Below are 20,129 nucleotides of genomic sequence, written 5' to 3' on the forward strand. Positions count from 1 at the left end.
AATATAAAATTTTACCTTATGGTGAAGTTGGATTTTAAATTGCAATTCTAAAAATACAATATTTAGGAGGCAGGCATTTTCTTGCTTGCCTTAGCCATTTGGTGATTGTCCCTTGTCACATTCTTGGGTACAGTTGGCAGGTTGGCTTTGCGCATTTCTAGACAGCCACACATAATGGGAGCTTAGATGTGACTGAGTGTGCCTTCACTGGCAGGATAGGAGGGAGGAGCTTGATCCAGCCCGACTTACACCTGAACAGACTGTGTCCTGTCCCGACACAAAGGACTGCTTACCACTGCAGTCTCATACACTTCTGAACCTCTGGATACTCTGTCAGAAAAAAGGACTCCTGTGCTGCTGAAGGACTGCCACTCTGCTGGACTGCACTCTGCAGGACTCCTGTTTTGCAATACTGACCTGCTGCCCTCTTGCCTGGGTGAGAAGGACTGGACCTGCATCTCTTGAATCCAGAGTGACTCCAGGGGCTAATTGACTGGCATTCTGATCTGAAGCCTTGGGGAAATAATAGGCTTCCAAATCCATGCTCCTGGACTCTGTCATCCATGAGTAAACTCTGCCAAGTGGTGCCATCCCAGTCCAGGGCCATTGGAAGTGGACCTAAGGTGCTTGACAGTGGACCCAATACCTCTTTTTTGCTGATAGACATGTCCCTGAGCAATCAATCAATCAATCAATCAATCAATCAATCAATCAATCAATCAATCAAATGCTTGTAAAGTGCTGTTACTCACTGGTAAGTGTCCCAAGGTGCTGGGGGTCTGGTGACCGCCTAGACACTGTGGTTCAGTTGAAGAGCCAGGAATGAGAGGCGGTGGTTGAGGTACATAGGTCCTGCATCATGGAGGGCCTTGTAGGGATGGACAAGGAGCTTGAAGTTGACCGTTTTGTTGAATTAGCGCCAGTGGAGTTCTCTCAGGTGATCAGTGTAGTGGCCGTGGCAGGGAATGTGGAGGAAGCGTCTGGCTGCAGTGTTTTGAATGTTCTGCAGTTTCTTGATGAGTTTCTGGGTGACGCTGTCATAAAGTGAATTGCCATAGTCGAGTCTACTATTGATGAGCATGTGGGTGATCCTCTTTCTGGATTCGGTGGGATCAACCCAAAAATGATGAATTAGGCAAAGTGTGTGAAATCAGGATGAAGAGACGGTGTTGATCTGGTAGATCATGGTGAGAGAGGAGTCCAGTGTGATGCTGAGGTTTCATGCTTGGTCTGTGGGTGGTGTGCCTAGTGTGGAGACCACTAGGATTAATCCCAAGCAGAGAGGGTGGGGACCAGGATGAAGACTTCAGTAGCAGAACTGTTGTATCTCCTCGTCTGAGCGGCACATCCCTGAGTAGAACCGACGCATTGCCGCTGCTGTGTGGATTGGACCCATCACAAAAGACTTGATTCGCTGAAGCAATCTGTATCTTGGGACTGACTTTGTGCCTCTGGAACTGCAACTGCACTACGCTTTCTCCAGTGTGGACCCCCAAATCTCTCGTTGAGGGCAGCCTCAACGGCACCGATGAGATTCCACATTGCATCTTCATTGCCCATCGTAATCAATGCATCGTCTCAACTGTGTATCTCATTCCTGTCACCAGACTTTGCATCGCAAGCCCTGTTAACAGGATCCTTGACATCGATGCAACAGAACCTCGCAGCACAGTCTCACCGCATTTCAGAACCGACGCATCACCTCAGCTGTGTTGTGCATCAGGATTTGAGGTACTCTGTTCAGCTGGCCTAACTGGGTTCCTTAGCTAGCCCGTGCTCCATCGCAGTCGACCTGAACTTATGACTTTGTTCCAGTCCAGCATGGAAAGATATCCTCAATGGCATCTTGTGCTTTTTGGAGATATTTAACAGTATTAACTTTAAAATGTAATATCTCCAGTTCTCCAATTTGGATTGTTGTTGTTTTGGTTTTAGTTTATTTCTTATACAGACTGACGCCAAGACCATGATAAGAGGCACCCTTGTATAAAGGGCTCTGGGACCCTGATCGGCTTTCTGCGATGCCATTTCTAACCTCATCGCCCTCCTAGCCATCAACTCCTACCACTAGGTCATTATCAACAACCTTTATTTCCACGTCGACAAGCCCAACAATGCCCACTCCACTGCCCTCCTGGAGAACCTGAACAGCATCGGACTCACCCAACTGGTTACCGAACCCACGCACAAAGCGGGACTAACACTCAACTCCATTTTCACCTCCAGTGACAGAATCTAATTCAGCCACATCACAGAACTCACCCGGACTGATAACACAACTGTGAACTTTACCATTTATGACGCTCAGCACACCATCCCCAAGCATCACCGCTCCTCCCACCACAGCTGGGACAGGATAACAGAGACTCAATGTACACAGGCCCTCGGCACCACCTAACCTGAAGCATTGTCAGACCTTGACCAGTCAGCCCACAACTTCTCCACATGCATCACCAAATGCAAGCACAGAGTCCCCCCAATGAAACCAGCAAAAACCAACTAAACCTCAACACCCCACAGATCAGAACCACCAAGCACTACTGTTACTGACTCCAAAAACAGCAGGGCACCACAAGATACCCCTCTGACAGAGCTGCTCATAAACCAGCCTGCAGCAACTACCACCAGTGCATCACTGTAGCCAAGAGAACAACCATCACAGCCCCCATATATAAAAAGGCCAACCTCACCAAAGGACACTTTAAAACAGTCAATGAATTCCCCAGCCCAACAGCCACAAAGAATACAATCCACCCCTCTCAAGAACACCCTCTTGGACTACATCCACAGCAAGATTGCCATGATCTAAAGCAACTTTGACCCCCAAATCCCTGATCTCAACCTCAACAGTCTCGCCCCACAAGCACACCCCAGTCGAATGATCACCGCTTGGTTTCTACTCACCACTCAGACCACAACGGCCCTCATATCATCCATTTAGTCTGGGAGCCCATCAACCCCTGCCCACACCATCTTTTCAACCTTAGAACCGACCCTATCAGCAGATAACTCACCAGCATCGTCAACAACTCCATCACCACAGCAGCCTTCCTGGACAGATGGAAACACGCAGAGGTCAGACCCCTTCTAAAGAAACCCTCCACCGACTCGAGCGAACTCCAAAAATATCGACTGATCTCCCCGCTCTCCTACCCAGCCAAAGTACTTGAGAAGGCCATCAACAAACAGCTTACTGAATACCTGGAACAAAACCACATACTTGACATATTCCAATAAGGATTCCGTGCCAACCACAGCACTGAGACTGGGATATCGTACTATGTAGAGCGCGTGTCTCAGGGCAGTCTATGCTTATCACGGCCTCCCTGACCTACTACTGGGCTGTACATCCTCGTTTCAGCCTCAGTCTTTGAGGCAACTTGTCAGCTACCTTTATAGCTGTTCTGTACATGAGGTTCCCACTGTTGGGTGTACGTGTACTCAATCTCAGGTTAAGAACCACGTATATGCACAGTAAAATATTCTAATGGGATGATTTGCAAAAGGATTGATGTAATTGAACACAGTACATTACGAAATATATACAGCTCAACTTCTGTTCACACACGATTGTCAGACTAATTCCCTCTAGCCTTGAAAAAGTCCAAGGGACGAAACATGTGTCGGCTGCCTGTCGTTGTGCTATTTCATATCAAGATGCCTGATGTACACAAAGAATAAAAACTGCGTACAACAAAAGAAGAAGAGAACATTATGGATTTTTCGTTGTCCTTTTTACTTTAGATCTTCTGCTTGCCTTCATTTAGCAATACAGTATGTACAACTAATTGTGTGCTTCGGTACTCTTTGTTTGTACAGCACTGGGACTGCCCTGATCACTCCCACATAGAACACCAAAACCCTCCTCAACCGCATAGAGAGTGTGGCCCTGATCCTCCTTGACCTCTATGCTGGTTGTGAGACAGTTTTCGATCACACCCTCCTCAACAGACTCTACAACATCAGCATTCAGCAAAATGCCTTCAAATGGATTGTCTCTTTCCTCACAGGATGCTCACAGAACATCTAGCTGTCTTCCTTCACCTCTGAACACAAGGACAGCTTTCGCAGTGTACTCCAAGGATCATCAGCCCACCTTGTTCAAAACCTACATGACCCCCCTTGCAGACATCATCACATCTCCTGGCCTCAAAATAATTTCCTACATAGATGACACTCAACTCATCCTCTCACTCACCGAAGACCCTGGAACAATCTACCTGTCCATCTTTGAACAGCACCCTCACTGCGAACTTCAGGGAGAAATTCAAGACCTGGCTCTTCGACGGAGATGTCGCACCCACAATGCCCAGATACCCCTACTGGTGACAGTGCTGTGCAATATAAATGGTGATTGATTGATTTCTTAAATTCAGATCTATTTTTCTAATCTGGAGTGGGATCTTTTTTGTGTGGTGTTTTCACTGTTTTAAGGTTTGAAGTGTTGCAGTAATAACTTACACATTGCCTCTAAGTTAATCCTGAGTGCTTTGTGCTAAGCTACCGGATGGTGAGCACAGGTTAATTTTGAGTGACTTACCCTTACTATGATTGTGGTTGCTGCATGACCAGGGCTCACACCCCACTCAACCAGTGACCCAATTTCAAACTATTTGCAAATAGTCAGTTGCCAATTTGCACCGACAATTTCTAACCTATTTGCATATCAGTCCCAATATGAGTTTGTGACTTCAAGACTAAGGCACTTCAAAAGCTTAATTTATTTCTTGCATCCAAATTTAGAACAACTATTTTGTGCAGACGAACGAGCAAGAAAATGTGCACTGTATCCTATATAGTCTGCTGAAGGGCATAATTCCCTTGGCAGCTGTGTTTATACAATCTCTTCGAAATTTGAACGTGGAAGCAATTTTGAGTTTTTTGACCAATTATGTTTACCTCAATGTCACCATAAGTCTGTGAAGGATTTGAACTGTCCTGAAGTCACCAGAGGGTTGTTCTAACTTTCTGTTATACAAGCCCAATGACATATAGAAATGCACTGTATGGATGAATGAATTTTCCTTTCAGTTATTTTTAGTATAATAATAATTTTTATTATGGATATCCTGTATTTAATGCATATATTGAAATGGTAAACATACTCTCCTCAGCCAACATTGACAGTCAGGAGACTGATCAAAAGAAATTATATCTGCATAGCCCCGATAGGGCCTGTCCTCCCTCACATAGCTTGTACATAATAATAATAATACAGTGACTTGCCATCACTCATGAATATCTTGTAATTGAAACCATGCCATTGTGTGCCACAGTGGTCTGTTATAACCCATAAGTCTAGGAAAAATCCACGTTTGTCTAGTCTACTGATTTCCCAAAAGAATTTGTCTGGAGATTTGTGAGAACCGATTGACCTGCAAACATTTGCTTTGGGGAAGTTCACTTAGAGATGTGTGGGAGAGGATGACAATTACAGTCCACGAACATATAATAAGAAGTGTCACAACAATATGGTATTATTACTGCATTTGAAGGAGTGAGATAGTTAGGTTGACTTTTATTATAGACTGTAATTGTATGTCACATTATTGTACTACCCTTTTATATTTTTTTTATATATATGTTTTTATGTAGATAACATTGTCGGAACAAATTATTAGCAAGCCTGAAGAAGGAGGTTGGACCTGTGTAACTCTCCGAAACGCGTCGCTTTTGGCCTACTTGTAGAAAAATAAGTTCTTATGACATTGAATGTGTACTGTACCACACATGTTCAAGAGGTTGTGATGAAAATATTAATCAGATGAATGTGATTACACCATTTTGAATATAGTTTTATTTACATTTTGTATATAACTTTTATCTATTGTGGATTTTGATGTGACATTCACAAATTGGGTTTTAATGATACATGATAATAATGTATGTATCTTTTTGATCCAACCTAATACACTGAAAAACATTTTTAAATATTTAGATTTCATAGCTAACTTTCTGGCAACTGTAGAACTGACCCGGTGTGATTTGAGTGGTATGTGTGATATGTGTGTCTGATTGGAATGCCTAAATAATATGCCAAAGGGAGCTTATTCTAGACTAACTTCTCCCTCTAGCAGGCCAGAAGATATTCCATCACTGACAGTGTGGAGAGTCTTGGGTGATGTAGAATGAGCCAGATGATACAAGCTTTATAGGGTTCTTTCTTTATGCACCAGGTTGCATGGTGCTCCTGCTTTGTGCACCAGGAATTGGCTGCACAGGCTAGTAGGCCAATATACTTGATAAATTGTTCTGTATGGGATTTGACTGTATTTACAAGCCCCTGCGAGTTAACCAATGTCGAGGCATGAGGATTCTTGGTCATTTGCTTTTCCGACAATCGCAAGAAAATGTATGCAAAGAACTCTAAATAAAAAAGTTGGTCCTGATAAATAAAAGGTGTGAAAATAAGACAATTGAAGCATTCAAGTGCAATATACGATGGACCTGAGTGAGACAGTTCAATTGGACCATGTTTTTGAGAAAAAATGAGTTTTAAACGTGTACTAAACATCTATCTAAATTGATTGGAAATTTACCTTCATTTAGTTAAATATATGGCAATATTGTGTTTGTATGTCAAATATAATCATAACCATATGTGTGAAATTCGGGCTCTAAGATGTCAATAAGCACGTTCATTTGGGGACATCAAATGGTATCATTTCGCACAGTAATCTTAGTCAACCGAAACTAAAACGAAATTGAGCACCTTCAGATTGAAAATATCATTATTGGACAGTAAATTTGATAATATGTGTTGTGAGCATTTTTGCTTGACTTTATTCATTGATAAGAACATGCATGCATGCTTTTCATTTTCTTTTTGAGTGACAAAAAAACCAAAAAATAAAAGCGCATTGTATTGCAGCCTTGCCTTATTACATTTCAGAACTTACTTTTAAAACAAGCCACAGTTGACAGACTTAGGTCAAGAACTACAAAGGTTTTGTGTCAAAGCTTTTTGGGGAATTGCAAACCAATGCTTATTGGCATTTGCGTTGGTTTGTAAGGAAAGGTAATGCAAACCAGCACCAAGCGCTGCTTTGCATTACTTACAGGCATGGGGGGGCATTACATGGTTAGTACTTGGGCAATACCATACAACCACCCATGCTATTTGATGCAAAGCCTTATCAACTAACATTACTAGACAGGATTTTGGACCAAAAAGTAACACTGCTGGGAATCAGGTATTTAAAGGAGATTTTGTTTCATTTCTCCTTTCGTTTCCATATTCTCCAATGCACAGCACACTACACATAGGAAAACTTTTAAAAGTGGCTATTAATGGGATTTTGTGCAGGAAGGATACCCTTTCTGTACAAAATCTATGGTAGACTCACACTAATACTCTTGCACCATGGCGCAAAGGTGTGTGCATGGCATTCAGAAGCAAAATTCTGCGCTGGCGGGAGAAAGAGGGGAGAAGAATGTCATAGCTCTGTAGATATGGTACTCTCCTGCTCTCTCTCCTTGTCACACAATGCAGCACAGTAATTTTGGGTGCAACACAATGCACAGGGCAACCCAGTAAACCCCCAGAAGACAGGGTATGAACATAAACACACTATCTCATCCCCTGAAGGAGGAAATGTATACTTCGTACTTTATTCAAAGGAAAGCAGTATAGAATATATCTGCTCTCCTTATTGCCGTATGCAATGAATAGCAATTCAACGGTATGTTGTATTAGATACACAGCGTACTTCTTAACAAATTATTAATTAAAAATAGATATTAAGCAAAAGAAGTGGAAACATTTATTAGAAATAAAGGGTTAAAAAAAACAACCACACTTTCCCATTATAACACCCAAATCGTAACATTACCTCCAAATAGTGATCTGAGGTATCAAAGGGATCACCCAACATTAAAGTCCACCGCATAAGAAGAAAAATTTCTTCTAGACCAGGGATTTGCAACTCCTGATTAATGCACAAGGCAATCCTCAGGACAAATTGCCGAATTATGTTTTACAATTATTGATTAAAATTAACAACAGAATGCTTCATAATAAAAACACAAATAACCTTTAAGAAACATTAAAAGTGGAAAAGATAATGGAGTACACCACTATTGAAACTATGATGTGGATCAAGAGCACACAGTGCATAGCAAGACCACATCCATGCAATAATCACCCAAAACAATTGAAACCAGTGAAAAAACTAAGTAAAGGAAATCATCTCTGTACATCTCCAAAGCAATACACTGCTCACAATGAATGTAGTTGTCAATCTAATACAGGTCAATGGATCCATATGATATTGCTCACAATAAATATGCCAATCCAGAGAATCCTAGGAAGAAATCATTCGGAATCCTTATAATCCAGGGTAAGGAATCGGAAAAGGAAATAACCTATAGCTTTCAAAAAAGCACTGAGAAAAAACTCACAAGGAATTTTGAGTAAGCGATCCTGAAATTAGAATTAGAAACCAGCATGTGGCTAGAAGTCATGAAAGCATTTGATTCGAGCAAATGAAATATTGAAGTAAAAGCAAAGATGATATCATACACCTATCATCATACAAATTAACCAAAACCCCTGAATTGATAAAATCGCATTGGGAGAGGTGCAAGCTTCATGAAACATAGTCAGCAATGCTTTGTGGACAGTGAGAGAGTCTGATAAAGCATGTGCAAGTCAGACACCATAGTATGCAAAAATCACCTCAATAAGAGTGGCCATCTTGAAAGATTTATGAAGTGTATAATACTAGTTAAAAGGAAAAAGGCGTTTCAATATCTTAAAGAATATGATGCCACTATGTAGAAGAAATATAAAATCTACTATGTATGACACAGAATGAGTACCAGGATTATCAGATAGAACAATGATGTTGAGCCTACCATAAGTATATGAGCAAATTCAGTTGGCCTACATATTAAGCAAACCACGCCTTATTTGGAGTGGACATATTAAAGGAAATCATAGAGAGAAGAATAATAATGCTTATCAATCACGCTTATATTGACAATTATCAATAACGAAATGAGCATGGTAGTATTGGAGCACACCTCACTATAACAAAACAATCTGTGTAAAGTAACTCAGCTCAAACACATACGTTGTCCCTACAATAGGTATATTTACAAAAGCTAATACAAATCAGCCACAATATTAGATAAATATCGCCTCATAGTAAATACAGTCATTGCCTCCATATGAAAAACGGGATGATATCAGCAAAACAAGGAGAACTAACTCCTTAAATACAACCATCAGGCCATAAAAGTACCAACAAAGTTGGAATAAACAGAAATAAATAGAAACATAGTTAAAACTATTTACAGACAATTGTTAGATTAAAAAACTGAATATTAGACCAGGATTATTTCAATGCGAACAACAGGGGCAAAATTGATGCGGCAGTTATGCCTGAGACTTGGGTTGAGAATTTCTCAAATTTATACAAAACTACTAGTAATCTTGTTTTTAGCATTAATATTAATTTTGGGGCTTTAAGTATGGCACCTCTGACACTTGACGAGGTAGAAAGGGCCTTAAGTCAGACAGTGAGGAATAAGGCCTCTGGCCTTGACAGCATACTCACAGATTTGTTCCTGGCCAATACATCTATGTGGCTTCAGCTAATAACAAATATTTTAGGTTGTTATTCAGCTCAAGGACCCCCTGACTCATGGAGAACTGTGACAATAGTCCCCAACTTTAAAAAGGGTAATAGGGCTGATCCAAAATGCGACCGGCCATATCTTTGATTGACTGCACCTGTAAGATCATGGGCAGAGTAATCTTAGAAAGATTGGAGGCCTGGGTAACAGAGAATTGTAAGCTCTCTGACATTCAATATGGATTTAGGAGAGGCCTCGGGACGGTCGGACAGTGCCTTAATCTACACCTGATCATAGGCAAATATACTTTAGCCAAGCCGGGTTCCCTTTATCTAAGGTTTATGGACCTGACATCTGCCTTTGACTGGGTGCAGAGAGGAATGCTCTGGGAGAAGATTTTGGGGATGGTCATAGAACCAGCAATTGTGCATTTTATAGCTGGTATGCATCCGGAGGTCACTGGGAGGGTCCGATACGGATCAGGCGGGGAGCTCACTGCTCCAAATAAAATGAGTCATGGAGTCTGCCAGGGCTGTGTGGTTGCCCCATTTTTTTTTGTTTGTACATAAATGATCTGGAAACTTCTATTATAAATGGGCACGTGGACGCACCCCAGATAGGCTATTAACGGCTTTATTATACGCAGATGAGTGTGTTTCGAACCAGGGTGGGGCTGCAACGGCTTTTAATTGGTTTTAACAATTTTATGAGTGACCTTGGCCTCAAGACTAATGTTTTAAATCTCAGATTATGGTGCTGGCTAAACATCATACCATTGTAAAGACGTTTTTATAGGCTGCAAGAAATTGATTCAGGTGCCCACCTTTTCCCATTTAGGTGTCATTTCTGACTCAAAAAGCATGTGGCTGCAGTTAATGGAGACAAGGATTAGGGGTTTTAATCAAAGCCTGGAAGCTCTGTGTTCCCCTACCTGTTTGTGTATTCAGAGTCGGGTGTGTGAGTGACAGGAGCTGAGGTGGCATTCACTCTAGACAGTCACTGGGGGGGGGGTGAGGTGTGCCCTGCTTTGCCTGGGTGACTCCACACCTGATCATAGGCAAATATACTGCAGCCAAGCCGGGTTCCCTTTATCTAAGTTTTATGGACCTGACATCTGCCTTTGACTGGGTGCAGAGAGGAATGCTCTGGGAGAAGATGTTGGGGATGGTCATAGAACCAGCAATTGTGCATTTTATAGCTGCTATGCATCGGGAGGTCACTGGGAGGGTCCGATACGGATCAGGCGGGGAGCTCACTGCTCCAAATAAAGTGAGTCATGGAGTCCGCCAGGGCTGTGTGGTTGCCCCATTTTTATTTTGTTTGTACATAAATGATCTGGAAACTTCTATTATAAATGGGCACGTGGACGCACCCCAGATAGGCTATTACCGGCTTTATTATACGCAGATGAGTGTGTTTCAAACCGGGGTGGGGCTGCAACGGCTTTTAATTGGTTTTAACAATTTTATGAGTGACCTTGGCCTCAAGACTAATGTTGTAAATCTCAGATTATGGTGCTGGCTAAACATCATACCATTGTAAAGACGTTTTTATAGGCTGCAAGAAATTGATTCATGTGCCCACCTTTTCCCATTTAGGTGTCATTTTTTACTCAAAAAGCACGTGGCTGCAGTTAATGGAGACAAGGATTAGGGGTTTTAATCAAAGCCTGGAAGCTCTGTGTGCCCCTACCTGTTTGTGTATTCAGAGTCGGGTGTATGAGTGACAGGAGCTGAGGTGGCATTCACTCTAGACAGTCACTGGGGGGTGAGGTGTGCCCTGCTTTGCCTGGGTGACTCATTGCAGGGCTGAATGGACCTGGACTGCATTTAGAGTGGTGGGAGGAGTTGTACTTACAGCTGAATAGGCTGTGTCTCCTTTTGCACAATGCTGCCTCTGCCACCATTCTGCACAAGGGAGGACAGGACTGGTTTGGCCCGAGTTCAGAGACCCATGCCACAAAGAGAACATCGACATTTTGGGGTATAAGTATTTCACCTACAACCCCAGGACTTTAGATTGCTTCAAGGAACAAGAGGACCCTGCCAAATAGAAGAGCAGGAGAGCTGTAAGGAGGAGTACTGCCCATTTGATGTGTGCTGTGTGGGATTGGCATTCAGTTGCTACTTCTGTCTGTAGAGTAGGAAAAGGACTGATTCTTTTTGCCCTGCTATGGTATCTTGCTTGTGAAGAATCTCCAAGGGCTTGTGTGTGCTTGCCTCCTGTTAGAAGTCACAGGGATATCAAAGACTCCATGGTAAGATCCTTACTGGATCTTGAGAGAGAACCTGCCTGGAAGGGAAACAGCGGACTGTGTGAGGACCGCTGCCATCAAGTGAGGGGTGAATTGGCCTGTAATTGCAGCTCCTGTCTGGAGCACTATTGGGACTGGACTGTCTGCCTTCCCTTAATTTTAAAAGAAAGCGTGTATAGTGCTTGAGGGTGCTTCCCTCATCATTTTTACAGCCAGGGAGTGAAAGAGCATTAGAAGCGCTTCTTGTACTGTTCAGCCCATGGAGTGCTTTCATTTGCACTACTGTGCTGCCCTTGCCTTTGGCTACGAAGGAACGGAAGGGGAGTTCTGAAGCAGGAGAAGTGCTCTCCCTCTCCCACCTGGCAGCCGGTGCACGTGTCTGCGCAACTACGAAAAACCGGTGTGCCAACACAGCAGAAGTGTGTGGTGGGTGCTTTGAATGTTGTTTTCTGAGTCCGAGATGGGGGCTCACTTTCCAAATGTGGTGAGTGCAGAGGAGTAGAGTCACGCCGTGAAGAGACACACAGTGTTGGAAGAATCCTGAATGTGGCCCCAGCAGGTAGTCTTAAATTGGGAGCAGCCGGGCTGCCAAACGTTTCCTGGCAACCCCCTTCAATGCCGCACAAGGTCCAGGAGCTGCCCGGATCCTTACAATGAGTCTGCCCGGCCCACCTCCAATAACCTCTCAGTGAAGGGAGAGGCAGAGAAGGTGCCAACAAGCTTCTTTAGCCAAGGATGGGTAGAGTTGCCTGGGGGTAGTGACAGAGAACCGAGGCTGGTGCAACGCTGCTCAGCGTAAACACGGGCAGCTGCAGATAGGTACATTCTTGGGGGCACTACTTGGCTCCACGAATGAGGGGAGGAATGGGCAAGGCCTCCCCACTGACTTAGTCATACCTTGGGGCCACCAGTGAATTGTATAGGTTTGGGAGTGCGAGACCTCAATGGAGGCCCCTGCTAGGAAAGAATACCGCATTATCCCCGGTAGGCGTGCATATGCTCCAGTGGCCTACTGGGTCTACCTGTATAGCTGGAGGATATAGTGTACCCAGTGATGGTGTATGGCAAATATGATTTGTGGTCTATGTGCGCTGACCTTTGCCTACTAGGCAAACATGATTTATGATAGGCGGGAAAGGACCTGAACAGTGCTGTGTGGTGATTCTGGTGCCCTCTCTGCTTAGACTAACAACTGGCACCTTCTGCAGGATAATGGTGTTTTCATGATGTTTGATTATGCCTGAGACTGATGAATATTTACCTACTGCCCTAACTGCTATGTTAAACATAATATGTTGTTATGAAATGGGCGGTACATACATCCTTACGTTATACATATGACCTTATGACAACTGCCTAGTGGTACAGAGAAACATGTAACTGTGTTCTTATGTGTCTTTATATGCCTTCTTTATGACAAGTGCCTAGGGGCGCCGTGATTTATGGACTAATGTGTTACGGTATGAATACAAAGGCTATTTTGATATAACCTTGTGTGTAGTGTCCTTTGTGGTTGGATGCCTAGTGTGTAGCTGGTGTGTGTGTGTGTTGAGCAAAATCTTTGCACATTGCCTCTGCGATAAGGCTAACTGCTCTTACAAGCTACCAAAGGGGTGTGCAGGGGTTATCTTGGGTGTGTACCTCCCTTACCCTGACTAGAGTGGTGGGTTCTGCCTGGCTTAGGTGCATACCCTAGCCAACCAGAAACCCCTTTTCTAACACAGATGAAAACAATTAAAACAGTAATTTACAAAACAAGTGCATGTAGATAAAATAGCGAAGTGACACCTGATAGACAATACAAACAATTTCAAACATCTACAGGGCAGGAAGGCACCATCCTTCTGATCACCCATATAGCAACCAGAAATTTTGGCACAAGAAATGTCAAAAGCTCCACTGTAGTGTGACCTATGAATGCAAAGGGCAGCAGAGTAGTTGCATACACTTAGCAGCCTGTATATGAGAGTTTACCGGGTCCTACGGGGGAGGCATAGGCTGGACACTCAAAAAAAGTTCTGGACATTCTCCTCTGCGGAATTACAGGCTGGATACACAGAACCCGCCTCCCCCCTGACCCAGTATGGTATGGTACCCACTCAAAACTGAATATACAGCTTTCTGTCCAATACAAAAGATACCTGATACCAAAAGACCTTAAACCCATAAATGGGGGCTTGAAATCAATAAAATCATTGGTTAACTTGAAGCAGGTGACTTTGCGAAGTTCATTAGCCATTACAGATGCCCAATAGTAGGTAGACTCTGGGCACTCCCATAGCTCAGGCAGCCCAAGTGAGTAAAGCACCTCCTTAATACACAGAAGCCAGGGTGCCTTACTGAATCAATCAATCTTCATAACATCCTTGAGACTTTCAACATGGTGTGCAAGATCAGGAGTAGTCCATAGGCATGTCCAATAATGGGTGCAACTGAATTTTGACCGACAACTCTTTTTAAACCTAGGTCCATATAATGTAGATAAAGTGGAGTGCTGGGAGGGAGAGAGGCAAGATTTCTAAAAAATTTGTTTTCGGTTTTAATTATTTCTTCATGATTGGTCAAACCCCACAGTTTCGTGCCATATAGTGCGGAGCCCAATGCTTTGGCCACATACATTTTAGGAAAGGGTAAAATAGGTTTGTTGTATGAAGTTGAATACTCCTTAACTAAAACCACCAAGGTATGCTTGAGTTTTATAGAAGCCTTATTAACATGGGAGTTTAAGGTCATAACCCCAGAGAATGTCACTCCACATAATGGTTTCACTAGTGGCATACTTCATTATCTTTTCGACTTTTAATGTTTGTCAGAGGTTATTTGTGTTTTTATTATGAATCAGTCTATTATAGATGGTATTATTTGACAAGGTCTACACAATTGTAAATAGTCCAACACTGAGGATGGTTTCATGCATTCATCTGGTGATTGGAGACAAAAACATTGTTGCTGTGATCACCACAACAGCTTAATTAGAAGGAGCTGCACATCCCTGACTTGAAAGACATGTGTCTTCTCACAAGGTGGACTTTATTATTGGGTGATCCCAGTGATACCGCTGATCACTATTTGGGCTTTATGTTGTGATCTGGGTGTCATAGCCGGAAGGTGTGATTTATTTATTAACAACAGTCCTGCGCACTCATAAAAAATAACGCACCATGTAGATGAATGTTCTGAAGTTAAGGAAACAATCCAACGTCGGAGTCTATTCTTTAATTTCTTCTTTTTAATTGGTCATCAGGCATAGGTTACATACAGCCAGCTGAAACAAATCTGGTCCCTATATCCAAACTGCCTTCCTTCATGGTCAGGCTGAACTTGTGATGTTGACCTGATAAAGAATGGCCAGATAATGTCAAATGGTGTTTTTTGGGTTTTTTGTGCTATTTTCACCTGGAATTTTTAAAAAATCATCACTACTACTGATTGGATTTTTGTTGTTATGGTGTCATTTTATTTATTACATTTTTACTCGATTTTTACAAATTGGTTTGGGATTTTTCGTGTGTTGCGTTTTCACTTTATTACTGTTTGAGGACTGCATAACTACATTTCACATTGCTTCTAAGTTAAGCCTGACCGATTTTGTTCCACGCTACTGGATGCTTAAGCACAGGTATAATTAGTGACTTTTGTCACCCTGACAGTGACTTTGTTTATCATTTAAGTGGGGCGCTTACGCTTTTTAATTAATAATCTAATTTCTCACATAGAGTCTGTTTCAGACAATATCCGCCTATGTTTATAATGTCCACAGTTGCCTTATTATACAACATGACGTAGCAAAAGCAGAGTAAGTGCAGGCAGACACTGAATATTTACAATTGTGAATCCTTGAGCAATATGTTAATAAATAAATACATTTTATTATTTTAAGCATTTTTTATATTTAAAAAAAATGCTTTAAAGATAAGAATTGTCAGGGCTACCCTGTTTAGAACTGAATATGTCCACTCACTTCCAGAGATGAGGTTTCAGAAAACACAATAAATATGTCCTCAAGAACAAATACAATATTTTTAAGATGGCTTAATTCCAGGGAGGACCCAGTCCGGGGTCATTTTGCCATGCTATAAGCCTCAGATGATGAGCCACCTGGCTGCAGCATGGTGTAAAAGTGGGGTGAATCCCAAACAGCAACAGCAGGAGCTGTGGTTAAGGGAGTGTTCATTAAACAATAGTATGTGGATGCATGCCTCAGTATGTGACCGTACCTGACAAAAGAAGTTAGGGAGTCCGACAGGGGCCATGTTGTCTAAAGAGTAATTCCTCTTTATCCAGCATATCTCTAGTAAATAATTTAGGTGCACGATGGACACTCGGACAGTCTTTACTATAGCAAGAAGTGATCATTTATGTTAAATTGAAGTCCTAAGGTAGTGGTGTGAGGCGACGATACAAGTCTTCTAGCTCAAGTGTCAGAAACATTAACAACAGACTTCATTCTATGCCCAAGAGGGCTCCAAGGAGCAGGAAGTGCCTTTATTTTGTGCAGTGCAATGTGTCGGGTTTTGTTTTCTGTAGTTAAATGTTGGTGTTAGTGCTTTATTAAACATGTCCACTTTTTGCAAGGTAAGGGAAGGCACAAAACAAGGATGTGCTTTTTTCCCAGTTATCTAATGGTTTTTGAGTCAAGGCATGACTAGGATCCTGCTATTTTTCTGTGTGTATTTTTCTTTCAAAGGTTAACCAATGGTCTCAAAGCAGAGCTCCCATCTACAGCGTTCATAATATGCCACAGACCTCACAACAAGCACATTTCTCAGATTTGCTCCCTGTTGAGCCGCACACTGGCGGGAGGTCGAGGGCCTCTATTTTCCTTCACAGGACAGGACACCGTTAAATGACTTCCCTGAAGTACGATCAGTGTTCAGATTGTCACCAGGGAATAGGTATTTCAGGTCAAATGCAGCACAGCATGTGGAAACAAAACGACATCTCTGTAGATGTAGAATCGTACAATGTATGGTCCCAAAAGTAATCCTAAGCGTAGCACCTGTCGCAGTTTCATATCACAGCAGCCCGACATCAGCTGAACTGCTCAGAGTGCTACAAAAATACAAACCTGGAATGGTCACGGCTGCTGTGCAGGGGACATTTGTTCGGCAACCCCCCAGGGAAATAATTGCTATCCTTCTCCCTCAGAGGCGAAAGTTTACCAGAAACGGTTTTGTAGGTAAACATGTGCAACCAGTGTTCAGGAAATACAATAGAAATATGTAGCCTACAAGGTCTCTGCCGACCGTGTTTAAATGCACATTGTGGAAGCTTGTTTTAAATCTGAATATTTTTCAGAAGTCGAGAACCATACCTTCAGCCCTGTTGAACTACAGCAGTGCACTCCAAGAAAAAACAAGGCAGAATAGAGGCATTTTTCTATTTTCTTATTACACAGTATAAATGTAAAGTTTCAGAGAAAGATCCACCCAAAATGATTCGCAGGAGATACACCATTCATATCACAGATGTATGTAAGAGCAGTTACTGTGTGCTAGTAACATTGACAAAATCGAAATGAAAGGCATATGGGTGCACTTGTACATTTCCAGCTATCTTTAATTTACACATATTCACAGGAATGCGCATGGACACCAGGCACAGGTTTCCATTTGAATTCCCGGGAAAGTCATCTGAGTTATCCATTGTGGAGAACTCCACCCACGCAGGGTGAATAAGATCCCCTGTACAGATGCACAAATATTTTTCGGGCATATGTAATATATTTTCCGCTGTGGAGACACCTCTTCCCTTATACTCTAGAGAATCTGGGGTGATCTGTTGTCTTTCCTGCCCTGAAAGAGGTGTTGTGAATATGTGTCTGGAGTCAATCTCCAACACTTTCCAGGGTGGTAATTGGAATGAGAGGAATTTATGAATGCTGATATACACCCATGCCTGTAAGTGTTCACAGACTTTCAGGGCTAACTCAGTAGTGGTAAAGTGGGATGGCAAACCGGCCAGAGGAGGGAGGTGGGGAGTGTTCACCGCTGCCACTACCGTCTCCCCGAATCGTGCTGTTCCTGCTTCTGGCCCAGGGCACAGGCTCCCAGCCTGCCCCACGGCCAATCCTGAAGCTGCTCTCGCATAAGAGCAGCTTCAGGATTGGCCCGAGTGCTGGCAACTTGCGCTCCCAGGCAGACTAGGAGCCTGTGCCTGCTCTCTCCAGCCCCAGCAATACAGCTGGGGCAGGAGGGAGCTTCACTGCGCATAAGGGTTTGGCTGGCCTGAGACGGCCAGCCACACACCTCATGCGCAGTGAAGGGAGTGCCCACCACTCCCCCACGAGCAGTGTCATCCCCTGGACCCACTTCCAAGACTCGTCAGAGTCCAGGGGGAGGGTCGGTGGGTTTGAAATAAAATAATAATAAAACAGGTTTAAAACTCGTTTTAATATCGGTTTATTTGCTGTTGGTGGCGGGGGGCGGCGCTCATCCATTCTAATGCAAGGGTCACCTCTCGGCTAACCACTCCTGGAAACACAGACTTGCCACCCCTTGGGTGAGATTTACTGGTGCGAAGAACTCTGCATTTGTGATGGAGATCTTCACACAATTAAATGAGTATATGCCTAACACGAATGCTTTTGTGAAATCCTAGCTGGGTTAAGTAAGTGTTAAACTAAATTTAGCTTGTCACCAAATTTACCTTTGTGAATGGGGCCAAATATTTCTACTGGTTTTACTGGAAATGCTGCACTATAATAACAAATCAAGGTGCAACACATTTAAGTATATAAATAAGAATGGTTGTGTGGATCAGTAATGACTTTGTAACAATAGAAACCTTATGTGCCTCTCCACTCTGCCTCCATTTCTGGATCAGCTGATTTGGCCATCATCCCTTGCGATCAGTGTTTGTACATAAGAGAACTGTGTGACATCTGGGCTATATTCCTGATAGAAAGGCTCTGGTAAAGAGGAGGAACATCAATACATACATTCTATTAAAGGAATAATTTCTTTGTAAACACAGGGAAAACACAGTTTGCAGTATATTTTTGTTGTGCCAAAGTGCATAAACATCCTGACACCGCGATTTAAAGAGCATAGCATTCTTGCTCTCATTGGTACAGGTGCCTTGAAAATTCCATTTTTAGATGATGTGTTGCCACAAGAGTGAATGTACTTGTACTTCTGTTAGGTGACTATGTCAGTTTCATGGACTGTGAATGTGAATTGCTTGGTGAACTTGTTTCCTCTAGGGCATGAGGGACAACCGTTGCCAAGCAAATGGATATATATGGAAGGCTGGTGCTTAGAACATTGACTGATGTTGGATGCTTTCACAGCCAATAAAATCACTTCAGTAGATAGTTACAAGTAGCATAGAAATAGGAATTCACACATAACAGAACCATGATCAGTTAGACTCTCTGGAACACTTTGAAAGGATATTTCAAACTTATGGTTTGCAGTAGTTTCTTGTTCCTTGAGAATCAGGTGTTTCAGGGATCATTTGTTTATTTGCATGTTCACTCATGAGGAAATTCAATTTACCACTTCACACCAACTGAAAGTAAAAGAACTACAGCCACTTGATGAAACACAGCACTTCATCTGGCGCCTTTTTCTTAACAGCACGCTACTTACATTTTGCTTCAGTGTTTACTGAGAAACTTGTTTAAATTTCATATTAAGCTTAATCTACCAAGACAATTTCAAACCATCTGTGCAAAAGTACTACTGATGCAGGGCGTAAGGTGCAATTAAAAACTAAATAGATTGTCAGAACTATCTGTGAATTTACCGGCCAATTGACGATGGAGTTTCCTACTGATCAAATCAAAGTTAATACTTGAAATGTGCTCACTTAAGAAACTCAATGCAGATTGAAGGCAACTGCAATTTAGAAATCTCAGGAAATAAGTTAATAGTATTTTTGAAAGTGAAATACCACAAATGACTCCTTCATCTGATCCATCGGGGCAGTCATCTTTTCCATTGCAGAGATTCTCGGGTTGCAGGCAGATGGAGCTATCATTAGCACAAGGGTACTTCGGTGGCCCACACGTAAAACCTTCACAGTTATCCTCATCCGAGCGGTCCTCACAATCAACATCTCCATCGCAAACCCAAGCTTTGCTGATGCACCGCCCTGTGGAATACAAAAATGACAATACATTATATATTGTCCTGAAACATAGGTACACCTAGGGGTAGTTGTATGAAAAAGTCTAAGCAAGACCACTGCTCACTGCATTGCATGACAGGAGAGGGCAGAAATGCTCCACATCTACTAAGACATGGAGCATTCCTACTCTATCACTGCTCTGGAACATTCAGTTTGCGGTTTA

At 42.6% G+C, this 20,129-nt stretch overlaps 1 protein-coding gene across 1 annotated transcript in view; it reads right to left on the reverse strand.

Annotated features, from left to right (window-relative positions):
* The window catches only part of LRP1B (LDL receptor related protein 1B), a 3,812,342-nt gene that overhangs the window by 1,931,335 nt on the left and 1,860,878 nt on the right, over nt 1–20,129 (reverse strand). Inside the window, exon 22 of the mRNA XM_078683424.1 lies at nt 19,730–19,930. Coding sequence (XP_078539550.1) covers nt 19,730–19,930 — 201 coding nt within the window. The remainder of the gene's footprint in view (nt 1–19,729; nt 19,931–20,129) is intronic.

Source organism: Lissotriton helveticus, chromosome 3_1 (genome assembly GCF_964261635.1).
Source record: "Lissotriton helveticus chromosome 3_1, aLisHel1.1, whole genome shotgun sequence".
Lineage (NCBI taxonomy): Eukaryota > Metazoa > Chordata > Amphibia > Caudata > Salamandridae > Lissotriton > Lissotriton helveticus.